The sequence below is a fragment of the Balaenoptera ricei genome, chromosome 4, assembly GCF_028023285.1.
Source record: "Balaenoptera ricei isolate mBalRic1 chromosome 4, mBalRic1.hap2, whole genome shotgun sequence".
Classification (NCBI taxonomy): Eukaryota; Metazoa; Chordata; class Mammalia; order Artiodactyla; family Balaenopteridae; genus Balaenoptera; species Balaenoptera ricei.
In genome coordinates, this window is record NC_082642.1 from 155599066 (window position 1) to 155614136 (window position 15071).

Below are 15071 nucleotides of genomic sequence, written 5' to 3' on the forward strand. Positions count from 1 at the left end.
CATTTCTTGTTTTATCAAGATTTTGTTGTTGTTGTTCAGTGTGAATTAAAACACCATCATTTGAATATACATAATTCAAAAAAAATGCCATTTCCCCATTTCCACATAAAAAAGGAAACATAATAAACAATCATTGAAAAATTCTATTTTGTAGGTTCCTAATGAAATGGATTAAGGAGCTTTAAAAAAAAAAAAAAAAAGGGGATGTATAACTTCCATGTATCTCGTGACCATTCGGTGCTAAACACTGCCCTAACTGCCCTACAAATGAAGTACACTTCTTAGAGAAATTTTAAGAAATCAAAGATCAGACAAAATACTATTTAATAACCAAACTGTTAATGTCCGGTTCTCAGTAAAAAAATATACTAAGCATTAAACATTAATTCTTTCAATAAATACTGAGAGCCTACTATGTGCCAAGAAATATAATTAGTTGTACCTACAGATAACTACAGGTGGTTGTATGTCCCACATAAATTTAAAAAAAAAAAAAAAATTATGTTTGGCTGCGTTGGGTCTTCGTTGCTGCGTGCGGGCTTTCTCTAATTGGGGCGAGCGGGGGCTACTCTACGTTGCGGCGTGTGGGCTTCTCATTGCAGTGGTTTCTCTTGTCGCAGAGCATGGGTTCTAGGCGCGGGGGGCTCAGCAGTTGTGGCTCACGGGCTCCAGAGCGCAGGCTCAGTAGTTGTGGCGCACAGGCTTAGTTGCTCCACAGCATATGGGATCTTCCCAGACGAGGGCTCAAACCTGTGTCCCCTGCATTGGCAGGTGGATTCTTAACCACTGCGTCAGGAGGGAATTCCTGTCCCACATAATTTTTAAAAGTCAAAAATAATCATTTATCTATTCCAACTATTTCAAAGGAGATAATGCAAGAAAAACCATTGCTCTCACCTTAAAAATGAGAACAAGCTGGATTATCTACCCCCTTCACAGAGCTAAGGAAACAAATCTAAATTAACTGTACCCCAGAAACTGATGAGCCCTTCTGTGAATAGAAAAAACACTCACAGCTGCTTTCATCCATAGCAGACAGGCAGGAAGAACTGACACAGACATAAGGAAAAAGAAAAAAAATCTGTCAAACTTCTAAACAGCCACCTGTGGGCTGACGACTGATTAGAACACTAAGGAGCCCCCTCACAGTGAGCTGCACCCATGCCGATTCCCTTCCACAGGCCTTCACCAACTGCACAGGGCCAAAAACTGGATGCAGAGCAGCTGGCTAGGGATAGGACAACAAGGTAGAACTGGAGAGCAAAGAGAACCCTTCATCAACCAAAATGCAGGCAACTGGACTATAAAATAGCGCAAGATCTTACAAATTTGGAAAGCTGGCAACTCAGCTATAAAGTATAGACCTCTCAAGAATCTCACTGGTGGGACCTCCCTGGTGGTCCAGTGGTAAAGAATCCACCTTACAATGCAGGGGACACAGGTTCCATCCCTGGTTAGGGAACTAAGATCCCACATGCCGCAGGGCAATTAAGCCCACACACCACAACTACTGAACTCGTGCGCCTCAACTAGAGAGCCCGCACACCACAACCACAGAGCCCACGTGCCACAACTAGAGAAGAGAAAACCTGCACGCCACAGCTAGAGAGAAGCCCGTGTGCCGCAAAGAAAGATCCCACATGCCTCAACGAATATCCCACGTGCCTCAACGAATATCCCACGTGCCATCAACTAAGATCCAACGCAGCCAAAAATAAATATAATTAATCAATTTAAAAAAAAAGAATCTCACTGGTGCCCAAATTCCAAACTCTGCTGAAAGAGAGTCTCAATCCCACCCTCAAAACACGTGAAGCCAGTTATGAAGTGAATGCAACTAAAGCTGCACCAAACGCCAGAGATGATCAGCTACAGATCAGATTGACCCAACCCCACAAACTAACAGCTTTGAGAGAGGAAAAAAAAGCACATCCTTTACTGAGACTAACTACACTACTCTTTTAACGCAAAAAGGCCCAGTATACTTCAAAAGATGATGAGACGTACAACAAAGCAAAATATAAGACCCAGGGTCAAGAGAGGGTGTGGCAAAAAGAAGCAGACCCAGAGATGGCCCAGATGTTGGAAAATGCTCAGCCATTATCTCTTCAAAATACATATTCTTCCCTATTCTTCTATGCTTTCCATATGGGACTTTAATTATACAGTGAACTACTTGATATACTACAGATTCAAGAAGCTCAGAGAACCCCAAGCAAAGTAAGTGCCAAGAAATCTACCTAGGCACATGTGGTAGGCAGCTTCTGACATGGACCCCAACATTCCCACCTTCTGGTACTCAAGACCTGTGAAATGGCCGCGCGCGCCCTCCCCTCGGCGCAGGCAGCGCTTCGCTGGAGGCAGCAGCAGCAACTAAGATGGCGGCGGCGCTCTCTCTCGGGTCCGGCGAGGGTACCCGGCCGGGGGCGGGGTGGCGGCGGGAGGGGCGGGGAGGGGAGCGACGGCGAGGCGCGCGCGCGGCGCCCCGGGGAGCGCGCGGGGCGTGGGGTGGGGGCGGGGCGCGCGGGCCTCCGAACCCGCCGGCGGGGCCTGGAGCGCGCGCCCGCGGGGCCGCGTCGGGGGTTGCGCTCCAGAGAGGCTGGGAGAGGCCCCGGGGGCTGCACCCCCCCTGTCGGCTGCCGCAGCCGAGGGCATCAACTCCTCATCCCCACGCGCGCTCACAGGCCCCGGAGCCGAGCGAGAGCTACCCTGGGGCCCGTGCCTCCCCTTTCTCCCCTTCCCAACCCCACCCCAAGGAGTGCAGACCCCGCTGGAGGGTGCAGCCCAGGGCCACTGAGCGCCAACACCCTGCGCCACTTCGAGCAAGTCACGTCGCCTCCCAGAACCTCGGTGCCCTCTTCTGCCAAGTGGCGGTGATGAGAGGGAGCTTGCGGGGTCGTGAAAGGTATTCGAGGAGACGAGGCCACCGGAAGACCTTGGACAGCAGTGAACAGAGGTGTGATGTGACCTTGGAGGGAGTTTCAAAGCAGCCTGCGATGGAATATGCTCTTCCCTGTCCTTTGTCCCTCAAAGTCATCCTCCACCAAAGCCTGAAGACTCCACATCTCATCCCCCTGCCCATCCCGCCCCTGAGTCCAAGAGGACTAGACTCCCTTGGGTAGACCCCTCCCCCCGGCACCTGCCTAGCCCCTGCCATCTCCAAGCCATGCCCCCCACTCCTTCTCGCCAGCACTGCAGAGTCATCCTCTCTGGGTGTTGCTATTGCTTCCGGGCCTTCCTGGTTCCCAGTGGCTCCCTGCTGCCACCTCATCAGGCCCAGACAGCTCTGCTGGGCTTCCCACCCCTCATGCCTGGGCCCCACCCAGCTGACCTCAGGGCCCACTGTCTCACCACTCTCTGAGTTCAAGTTCATTCCTTCCCAGGGGCAGCATCACATGGCACACCATCCCCAACCTTTGCCCTGAGCCTCAGGTCCTACCAGTGTACTTTCTGGGCTGCCTCCTCCAGGAAGTCCTCTGGACTATCAGGCCCTCGCTCCCCAAACCCACATGCTCTTAACCCAACAATCCAGGCTTCATAATCTGCTACTTTGTGCTGATTGACTACTCCACGTGTGTCCTCTTCTTCTCCACACTATTCTAGTGGGAAGGACCCAGATGGTACAGTCAGACAGCACTGGATGGGAATTCTGGCTTCTGCTACTACGAATGACCTTGGACAAGTTACAGAACCTTCTGAATCTCTTTCCTCACCTGTGAAATGGGATAATGATACCTATTTCCTAGAGTTGTGAGAATTAAATGAGATGATGCAATTAAAAAAAAAAAAAAAAAAAAAAGACCTGTGAAATCCCCTGCCCTTGAGTAAGTTACTTCTAACCAACAGAACACACTAACATTGAGTAACACATCCATTATTAGGTTACAAAAGACTGTGACTTCTGTCTTGCCTGCAGACTATTGCCTTCTCTGCCTTCATCTTTCAATGAGGCACGCTACTATGTTGGAGAGATCAATGTGGCAAGGAGCTGAGAGCAGCCAAGAGCCAACTAGGAACTGAGGCTCTCAGTCTAACAATCCACTCCAGGAACTGAAGCCAGCCAAAAACGATGTGAACTTGGAAGCAGATCCTTCCACAGTCAAGCTTTCAGTTGAAACCCCAGCTCTGGCCAACACTTTGATTGCAGCCTTGAGAGAGACTGAGACAGAGGACTCAGCTCAGCTGTGCCTGGACTCCTGACTTAAATAGAGACAATAATAAATCTGTGAGACTTCCCTGGCAGTCCAGTGGTTAAGACTCTGCTCTTAAAATGCAGGGGGCATGGGTTTGATCCCTGGTCGGGAAACTAAGATCTCACATGCTGTGTGGTGCAGCCAAGTAAAAATAATTACTTAATTAATCTGTGTTGTCTTAAATCACTAAGTTTAGGATAAGTTTTTATGTAGTGATAGATAACGACTACAGTATATCATAGTAAAACTTCTGAAAATTAAAGACAAAATGAAAATCTTAAAAAGCAGCCAGAGAAAAAAACATTATCTTGAAAGAAGCAATAGTAAGACTGCTGGCTTTACAATATTAATGTGCTGAAAGAAAAAAACACCAGAACCAACCAACCAGAATTTCACAGCTTAAAAAAAAAAAAAAAATCTGGGGGGCCTCCCTGGTGGCGCAGCGGTTAAGAATCCGCCTGCCAATGCAGGAGACACTGGTTCGAGCCCTGGCCCGGGAAGATCCCACATGCCACGGAGCAACTAAGCCCATGCACCACAACTACTGAGCCTACGCTCTAGAGCCCGCGAACCACAACGACTGAGCCCACATGCCATGACTACTGAAGCCTGCATGCCTAAAGCCCATGCTCCACAAGAGAAGCCACCACAATGAGAAGCCTACACACTGCAAGGAAGAGTAGCCCCGGCTCGCCGCAACTAGAGAAAGCCCGCGCGCAACAACGAAGAGCCAACACAGCCAAAAAAACAAATTAATTAATTAATTTTAAAAAAAAAATCTGGGCTTCTGTGGTGGCACAGTGGTTAAGAATCTGCCTGCCAATGCAGAGGACACAGGTTCGAGCCCTGGTCCAGGAGGATCCCACATGCCGCAGAGCAACTAAGCCCGTGCACCACAACTACTGAGCCTGCACACCACAACTACTGAAGCCTGTGCACCTAAAGCCCATGCTCTGCAACGAGAAGCCACCGCAATGAGAAGCCTGCACACCACAACCAAGAGTAGCCCCCACTCGCCGCAACTAGAGAAAGCCAGCGCGCAGCAACAAAGACCCAACACAGCCAAAAATAAATGAAATGAATTTTTAAAAAATATTTTTTTAATAATAATAATGAGTAAAAATTATTAAAAAAAGAAAAAAAAAACTTTAAAAATAAAGTCAAGGGACTTCCCTGATGGTCCAGTGGTAGAGAACCCGCCTTCCAATGCAGGGGAGTCGGGTTCGATCCCTGGTCAGGGAACTAAGATCCCACATGCTGCAAGACAACTAAGCCCACGCGCCACAATTATTGAGCTCGTGCACCTAAATGAGAGAGGCCGCATGCCGCAAACTACAGAGCCCATGTGCCCTGGAGCCCATGAGCCACAACTAGAGAGAGAAAACCCGCACGCTGCAACTACAAAGAAGCCTGAGCGCCGCAACAAAGAGACCACACGCCACAATGAAAGATCCCACGTGCCACAACTAAGACCAGACACAGCCAAAAAATAAGGAAAATAAATAAATCAAAAAAATAAATATTTTTTAAAAATAAAGTCAAAACAAAGTTTTCAAACCAAAAAAAAAAAAAAAAAGAAAGAAAGAAAAAGGAAAACTGAAGTCACTGCCAACAAACTTTCATTAAAAGAAATACCAAAATAAGTTGTGGAGACTGAAGAAAAAATAATCACATATAAGAGGCATGGAAAGACAGGAAGGAATTAAAAGTATCAGGAAAGGTATACAGGTGGATAAGCAAATGAAAATTGACTTTAAAACAACTACAGGGACTTCCCTGGTGGTCCAGTGGTTAAGACTCCGCACTCCCAATGCAGGGGATGCGGGTATGATCCCTGGTCGGGGAATTAATATCCTGCATACTGTGCAGTGTGGCCAAAAAAAATAAAATAAAATAAAACAACTACAATAACATCTGGAAAAATTAATAACATATGTAAAAGTAAAATATGATAATAGCCCAAAGGACAAGAGGGTGACAACTAATAGTTTTAACTCCATTTATATGAGAAGTGGTTAAAGTACCTAAAGTAAATGGTAATGCATATTATACTCTCTAGGGTAACCACTAAAACAATAAAAAGATGTATTATGGAAAAGCAATAAAAAAAATAAATAGAATAACAGCTGGTTAATCCAAAAGAAAGTAAGAGAGGAAAAATAAATGGGACATATATAAAACAGATACTTGGTAGGTCTAACACAATCATGTTTAAGTAATTATATTAAATACAAATGGTTTAAACACTCCAACTAAAAGACTGAATGAAACTACATGCTGTTTCAGGAGACACACTTTAAAAATGAGACCACAGGAATACCAAAAGTAAAAGGATAAAAAAAAACATACTATGCCATCACTAACCAAAAGAAAGCTGGGCTGGCTACAATAACATGAGGCAATGTTAGACTTTAAGGCAAAAAGTATGAAGAGAGAATATTTCCTAATTTTTTAAAAAAGGGTCAGGGCTTCCCTGGTGGCGCAGCGGTTAAGAATCCGCCTACCAGTGAAGGGGACATGGGTTCGAGCCCTGGTCCAGGAAGATGCCACATGCCGCGGAGCAACTAAGCCCGTGCATCACAACTACTGAGCCTGCGCTCTAGAGCCCGCGAGCCATAACTACTGAGCCCGCATGCCACAACTACTGAAGCCCACGTGCCTAGAGCCTGTGCTCCACAATAAGAGAAGCCACCACAATGAGAAGACCACACACTGCAACGAAGAGTAGCCCCCGCTCACCACAACTAGAGAACACCCGTGCGCAGCAGTGAAGACCCAATGCAGCCAAAAATAAATTAAAATAATACAAATAAATTTAAAAATAAATAAATCTTAAAATAATAATAATAAAATAAAATGAGGGTCAAATTCTGGAAAAGGTGAAACTATGGAGACAGCGAAAACATCAGTGGGAGGGAGGAAGGGAGGAAGGGAGGAAGAGAGGGATATTTAGGCAGAGCACAGAGGATTTTTAGGGCTGTAAAATTACTCTATGATACTATACTGATGGATACATGTCATTGTACATTTGTCCAAACCCACAGACTGTACAATACCAAGAGCACTGAATGTAAATGTAAGAGAACACTAACATAAACTATAGACTTTGGATGAGCATGATATGTCAAAATAGTCATCAACTGCAATAAATGTACCACTCTGGAGGGAGATGTTGATAATGAGGGAGACTATGCATTTATGGGAGCAGGAGTATATGGGAAATCTCTGTATCTTCCACTCAATTTTGCTATGAACCCAAAACTGCTCTAAAAAATTAAGTCCATTTGAAAGAAGTGGGGGGATCAACTCAACAGGAAGATAATAGTTTGGAATTTGTATGCACCTAATAACATAGCTTCAAAATAAAGAACTAAGAAAAAAAAAAGAGAGACAGGTAACTCCACATAGGTAGGAGATTTTTTAAAACGTCACATGACCTTTGTCCTTTAAAGCAGCGGTCCCCAACCTTTGTTGCACCAGGGACCAGTTTCATGGAAGACAATTTTTCCACAGACTAGGGTGGGGGGCTGGGGATGGTCCAAGCATAATGCAAGCGACGGGGAGTAATGGGGAGTGGCAGATGAAGCTTCACTTGCTTGCCAGCCACTCACCTCCTGCTGTGCGGCCCAGTTCCTAACTGGCCTCAGACAGCTACCAGTCTGCAGCACAGGGGTTAGGAACCCCTGCTTTAGAGGAAAATAACTGTTATGATTAGATGAGCCTATGAAAACAAAGTAACTAATAACTATTCTCTTTTAAAGTAGCACAGTCAAGGGACTTCCCTGGTGGTCCAGTGGTTAAGAATCTGCCTTCCAATGCAGGGGATGCAGGTTCCATCCTTGGTTGGGGAACAAAGATCCCACATGCCACAGGGCAACTAAGGCCGTGCGAAATGCTGAGCCTGTGCGCCACAACTAGAGCCTGTGCGCCACAACTAGTGTCTGTGCGCCACAACTAAGACCTGACACAGCCAAAAAATTAAGTAAATAAATAAATAAATAATAAAGTACCAGAGTCAAGGCTAAGTGACTAAGATTGCGACACCACTACCGTTATTCAGCACTAAGGTATAGAAACTGCCGTTCCCCTTCCTACTCTGTGGTCATCCATAAGGGTGAATACCAGGTACCATTCATACAAGTGTTAGAGCTCATAGAGACTGTATTTTGTTATTTTATAAGACCCTACAAATATAAATTAGGTGAAGGGGAAGTCTAACAATATTATGACTTACTGTCCTATCAACATTGTTACTAATAAACACTGCAAAATCATTTATTTCCATATAAGGTTCACAACAACACTTTGATACAATTATTATTACCCTTGTCTTGCAGATGGAGGAACTGAGGTAGAGATTAAATAACCTGCCTTAGAACATCTAGTTAAGTAATGCTAAAAAGTCAGGATTACAGCCTAGCCACCTGGCACCAAAACCCAAATTTCTAATTTAATACTGCTCTATTGCTAGACTGTAACTTATCATCACACTGCCATGATCATTAAGTGTTCACAAGTGTTGTCAATGAAATGCCTGTAGAATGACAGATCTCTATAGTCAAGTACAAAGAAAATGCAGAATCCCTACAGAGAGGAAAGAAATAAGCTGCACTCAGGAAGAAGGGTCTTTAGTATCCCACAATGAAAATAAAACGGTAATGTGACTAATTGCAACACAGGTGGGGAATACAGAGTTTTATTTATTTATTTATTTTTGGCCACACAGTACAGCATACGAGATTTTAGTTCCCCAACCAGGGATCGACCCCATGCCCCCTGCAGTGGAAGTGGGAATTCTTAACCACTGGACCGCCAGGGAAGTCCCAGGAGTTGTTTTGTTTTAAATGGGTAAATAAGTAGCCTTACTATTTAAAAAAAGGCTCAATTTGAGACTCCAGTAGAGTCTATCTGGCAGTGCATCCAAATTTCAAGTCCTGAGTCGTAATCTTCAATCATAACCTGAGTCCTTAATCCAGTAGGGAGCTCAAGATGGTAATACCACTCTCCCCTTGGCTTGGACAGTGAATTCATAAACTGAGGAAGGCTCACAAATAAGTAGATATGAAGAAAAGAAGTATGGATACACTTGTGCAAGTTATAGTTATTCTGATATAGTAACAAGTTTTGTAATAACAACTATTTTTAATGTTTGTAAGAGTAAAAAAGAATAATTTACCACAATAAATTTAAAATACATTTACGGGACTCCCCTGGTGGTCCAGTGGTTAAAAATCCACCTTCCAGTGGAGGGGACACGGGTTCGATCCCTGATGGGGGAACTAAGATCCCACATGGCGTGGGGCAACTAAGCCCACACACCACAACTACTGGGCCCGCGAAATCTGGAGCCCGCGCGCCACAATGAGAGATCCCGTATGCTGCAACTAAGACCCGATGCAGCCAAATAAATAAATAAATAAATATTTTTAAAATAAAAATAAATAAAATAGGACTTCCCGGGTGGCACAGTGGTTAAGAATCCACCTGCCAATGCAGGGGACACAGGTTCGAACCCTGGTCCGGGAATATCCCACACGCCGCAGAGCAACTAAGCCCGTGAGCCACAACTAGTGAGCCCAGATGCCACAACTACTGAAGCCCACGCGCCTAGAGCCACCACAATGAGAAGCACTCATACCACAACGAAGAGTAGCCCCCGCTCGCCATAACTAGAGAAAGCCCACACGCAGCAATGAAGACCCAAGGCAACCAAAAATAAATAAATTAATTAAAATAAATTTATAATAAATAAATTAAATAAAATAAAATAAAAATATACTGAGAATTCCCTGGTGGTCCAGTAGTTAGGACTCTGCACTTCCACTGCAGGGGGCACAGGTTTGATCCCTGGTTGGGGAACTAAGATCCCGCGTGCTGCATGGAGTGGGCAAAAATAAAAATAATTAAATAAATTAATTAATTAAATATAATTACAACAGTTAAATTCTTAGAAAGATTATGCTTAGATCTTATGTTTGCCATCTTGAGGCATCTATAGATTAAAATCATCATCTATTTGTATATATAGTGTGGAAACCCCCAAGGAAATTTAATTAACAACATTAAGTTGGTGTTAAATATTTTAAGATTAAATTCTCGTGACAAATTAAACACTAATCAAAATGTAAAAACAAATATACTTGTTTCTATATATGTTACTAGACTTCCAAAATTTGTAAATGAACGTAAAAGTTTTAAAAATATGACCACTTACAATTCTAATAAACCAGATACTGATTTCAATACAAGTAACTCTGAAGACTCTTCCTCACACAAAAGGCCTACTCAAACATTATTTAAAAATATATATATATAACAAGGGACTTCCCTGGTGGCACAGTGGTTAAGAATCTGCCTGCCAATGCAGGGGACATGAGCCCTGGTCCGGGAAGATCCCACATGCCGCGGAGCAACTAAGCACATGTGCCACAACTACTGAGCCTGCACTCTAGAGCCTGTGAGCCACAACTACTGAGCCTGCGTGTTGCAACTACTGAAGCCCACGCGCCTGGAGCCCATGCTCTGCACCAAGTGAAGCCACTGCAATGCTCGCCACAACCAGAGAAAGCCCACGCACAGCGATGAAGACCAGACGCAGCCAAAAATAAATAAATGATGACTTATTGACAATAAATCCCCTAACGATAAGCTACACTATAAGAATCTTCTGATTTTTTTTTTCCTGGTTAAGAGATTGCCTACAAAAATTGATCTATCATGTTACTCAATCACAAAGTATATCAAATCACTTTCCCCTTTTTAAATACACCCCTCCTTTACAAACCTAGTCCTTCCCAATTCCCATGCCCAGTTCTATACTTCTATTTCATTCTTCCCCTTTCTTCACCACCTATACATCATAAAAATTCCAATTAAATTCACAGGCCCCACTGCTAATGCAGGGTTAGGTATTGAGAGATAACTAGTCTCAATTCTCCTGAGAAGTATCAAAAACATTCTTACTTCCAAAGTACACGCTGGAGTAACAGCATGGTCACAAGTCTAAGATAAACTATAGCTCCGTAAACAGTGACATGGGAATCACCCGAAAGGCTTTAAAAAATAGTGATGTCCAGCCCCACCACAAAGATTCTGATTTAACTGGTCTGGGGCATAGCCTGGGCATCCAGATTTTATAAAGCTCCCAGGTGGTTCTGATCCAAGAATGCGAACTACTGAGAAAAAGGAGTAAATTAAACAAAGTAAAGAAACAAACAACATCATAAGAAACAATCAGACAAAACCAAAATGTGAAACATTCTACAGAATAACTCAGTCTCTTCAGTAAATCAACAGCACGGGGAAAAAAACTATGCAAGATAAAAAGAGATTTAATTTCGGCCCAATGCATGGAACTTGTCTGAAACCCAATTCAAGCCAAATATAAAAAAATAAATAAGTATAGCAAATTGGGGGACTTCACCAGTGGTCCAGTGGTGAAGCCTCCGTGCTTCCACTGCAGGGGGTGCAGGTTCAATTCCTGGTCAGGGATGTTCCACATGCCACAGGGTGAGACCAAAGGAAAAAAAAACATTGCTAATGAATTTGTTTATGATATATGCGGATTCACTACATTATTCTCATTTGTGTATATCTGAACACTTCTTAAAATATTTTTTTTTTTAAAAAAGGAGACTTTGTTGGAGAACTAGAAGCTACTCATATACCCTTAACAAAAGAATAATTCTCTATATAGGAAACTCATCCTCTACCATTTAGCGCTGGGAGAGGAGGAGGCAGGAAGGTAAAGGAGGAAGAGGATACTCATCAGACAAATCATCCAGACAATGACAAGACATATGTCGCAGCCACATCACAGGGATATATCACAAAGAGAGATTCTGAATAATTTAAAGCAGAATTTTTTTAAGCAATTCTACCAGCAAAAGCCAAAAAATATACAAATCTATTTTTAAAGAAACTTTTCCAGTAGTTATAGAATTACGCTTATTTCAAAATGTAAGCAATTTTCTCTTCAGCAGCATGACTGCACTGTCATGTCAATGGTGCTTTTCTGGGGAGGCAGGTGGGAGAGGGTTGGATTGGGAGTTTGGAATTAGCAGTGCAAACTGGTATATATAGAATGAATAAACAACAAAGTCCTACTGTATAGCACGGGAGCTATAGTCAATATCCTATAATAAACCATGATGCAAAATATGAAAAAGAATGTATGTATGTGTATAACTGAGTCGCTTTGCTGTACAGCAATAATTAACACATTGTAATTCAACTATACTTCAATAAAAAATAAATTTAAAAAATAATAATGCTTTTCTGCTTCACTGACAACACTGTTTTCACCTAACAACAGGAGTAAAAGAATAAGACGGAGCAGTCCTTTAAACATTTCCTTAAGTCTCAAAATGTCAAACTCAAGAAAACATAAAAACTCTGCCATGATACAGAACCTTTAGAGCTCACTTGCTTGAAAATATTCACTTTTAAGTGTTTGCTTCAAAAAACTCTAGGAAGGCAAATATTAAAACTGACAATTGAAATAGAATCTTTTGTTACATCCACCCAACTTTAACTGTTAACACTTAGGTGTTCAGTATCTATAAAACAGAAACAGACTCACAGACACAGAACAGACTTGTGGTTGCCACGGGGGAGGGGGAGTGGGGGAGGGAAGGACTGGGAGCTTGGGGCCAGCAGATGCCAACTATCATTTAGAGGATGGATATACAACAAGGTCCTACTGTAGAGCACAGGATACTAGATACAATATCCTGTGACAAACCGTAATGGAAAGAAATGTGAAAAAGAATGTATATGTAACTGAATCACTTTGCTGTATAGCAGAAATTACCGCAACATTGTAAATCAACTATACTTACAATTAAGTTTTTTAAAAAATACTTAACTGTTCACATACAGATAACAAATCCCCCTATTTCTGTTCTTTTGTATAATTCAACAATGGTGATCATATTCTACCAACTTCTGCTTGCAGGTATTAGAACTGTGGTAAAAAATCATTAAGGAACTCTTTTTTTTTTTCCCCGTTGTTTTGTGCATACAAGATGCTGAATATGGCCTGGCAACTAAAGAAATCCTTTGCCCTAATATACAAATTGGAAAAATATTTTCCTGAAAAATGTTTTATTTCACTAAGGACAAAACGAGTGAATCAAACCAAATCATATACTGTGAGAGCAACTAAAAAAGACGACAAAATACAACGGAAAGAGAACTGTAATCTATGTTAAATGGTGCTCCAGAAAGAGAAACTGCGTATTTAGAGCCTATATTAAGTTACATACACCAAACAGCAACGTAAAAATTCATCACGTTAAGTTTCCTAAGGCATTCAACAAGTGTAGCACAGTTTACAACGGCACAAGTATTGGAGGAGCGGCACAGTCTCACAGCAGCCAAGGTTTTTTATTACTCTGCTGAGGGAAAAAAGAGGAACATTTCTCCACCTTTCAGACACCGATGCTTCTATTCCTAGGAACAAGTGGTTGGAGAAGATGGGCGGGGCAAAAGGAGGAAGACCAATCACAGGTCGAGTTACAAGTCGGGTTCAGGAGAAACACGGATGAGCGCAGCTCGCTGAATGGCTGGCGCGCCCACGGCTCTCACCACAGGCACCGCACCTGGGGACCCACCCCGCCACCTCGCCCCCCGGAGCCGTTTCCTACCCAAACAAACCTGGCCACCCCAAAGCAAAATACTACCTACAGGGGGGAGTCCCGTCGTCCCGGTGACGCCCGGGCCGCCCTCCCGCCCCCTCCGAGCGCCGCTCGGTCACTTCGCCCCCCCAGCAGGAGCCCCGAAAAGGGGGCGGGGGGCGGGCGCTCGGAAATACCGGGATGGAAATGTCAAAACTCTCACCAATTCCTCGTAGCTCCTGTTGTGCTCGTTGCCCTCCCAATCCAACCTCTTCGGCAGCAACTGCAAAGACCCGAGACGCACACGAGTGACCACCGCGCGGGGCCAGGCGGGGGGCGGCGGGGGGCGGCGGCGGGCGGCGGGGGGCGGCGGGGCGGGGGGCGGGGGAGCCGGGCGAGCGGCCCCCGGGCAGGGCCGGCAGGGGACGTAGGGGACGCGGCGGGCCGGGCGCCGCCGCGCAGCACAGACCTGGTACTGCTCCAGTTCCTGCACCAGCACCTGCAGCCGAAGAGACGCGCAGTTAGGGGGGCGGGGGCCGCACCCCAGTCCGCCCGGCGCCCTCCTCCCGCGACCCCAGGCGGCGGCGGGGCCGCGACCCCCGGAGCGCGGCCGCCGCCCGCGGGCCCGCACTCACCTGGGCGGCTCTCCGACACGGGCCGGCCGATAGGTACCGGGCGATGAGGAAGTACAGCTCTGCGGGGAGACGGGGAGTCGGGTCAGGAGCGGGCGCGGCGGCAGGTAGGGGGCCGCAGCCGGGGCGGGGGCGGCGCGTCTTACCCGACTCGATGAGGGGCACCGGGCGTCGGGCGGGCGAGGACTCCGCCATGGCCGGGCGCGGAGCCGGGGCGGGAGCGGGCGAGCGAAGCGTGTAGGCCGCGCCGAGGCCTGACCGGGCCGGCGTCTCTCTACCTCAGGCGCGCCGCCGCCGCCGCCGCCGCCGCTGCCGCCGCCATGTCGTGCGCGCCGCCAGCGCCGACGCCTCCGCGAAGTAGTGCCCCTGAGGGAGAGAAAGTAGTTCCTCCGTTGGGGGCCGCCGGCGCCACCGGACGAACGGCGGTCGAGCCCCGGCCGGAAGAGCGAGCCTCGCCTCCCTCTCTTCCTCTTCAGGGGGCGCAGGGAGGAGACTATGTGCGCCAGGGGTCGAGCCCCGGGGGAGACGGTGCGTGGGGGAGGGGAGCGCGCGTGGCCGGGATCCCTGCGCGCGGTGAGAAGGCTCCCGGCCATTGTGAGGCGGCGGCCCGACTGCGCGGAGGGGCGGGC

At 45.8% G+C, this 15071-nt stretch overlaps 1 protein-coding gene across 3 annotated transcripts in view; it reads right to left on the reverse strand.

Annotated features, from left to right (window-relative positions):
- Window positions 1–14869, reverse strand: part of BRWD1 (bromodomain and WD repeat domain containing 1) — a 128003-nt gene extending 113134 nt beyond the window's left edge. For 2 of the 3 annotated variants that reach the window (XM_059921577.1, XM_059921576.1), the window contains exons 1-4: window positions 14589–14869; window positions 14446–14504; window positions 14280–14309; window positions 14034–14093 (exon numbers count right to left, since the gene is read on the reverse strand). In XM_059921577.1, coding sequence (XP_059777560.1) covers window positions 14034–14093; window positions 14280–14309; window positions 14446–14504; window positions 14589–14637 — 198 coding nt within the window. In that variant the 5' untranslated portion in view covers window positions 14638–14869. Of the gene's footprint in view, window positions 1–11616; window positions 11674–14033; window positions 14094–14279; window positions 14310–14445; window positions 14505–14588 lie in introns of all 3 variants that reach the window. The other variant, XM_059921574.1, reaches the window with a different exon arrangement.
- Between the last annotated feature and the right edge of the window lie 202 nt (window positions 14870–15071).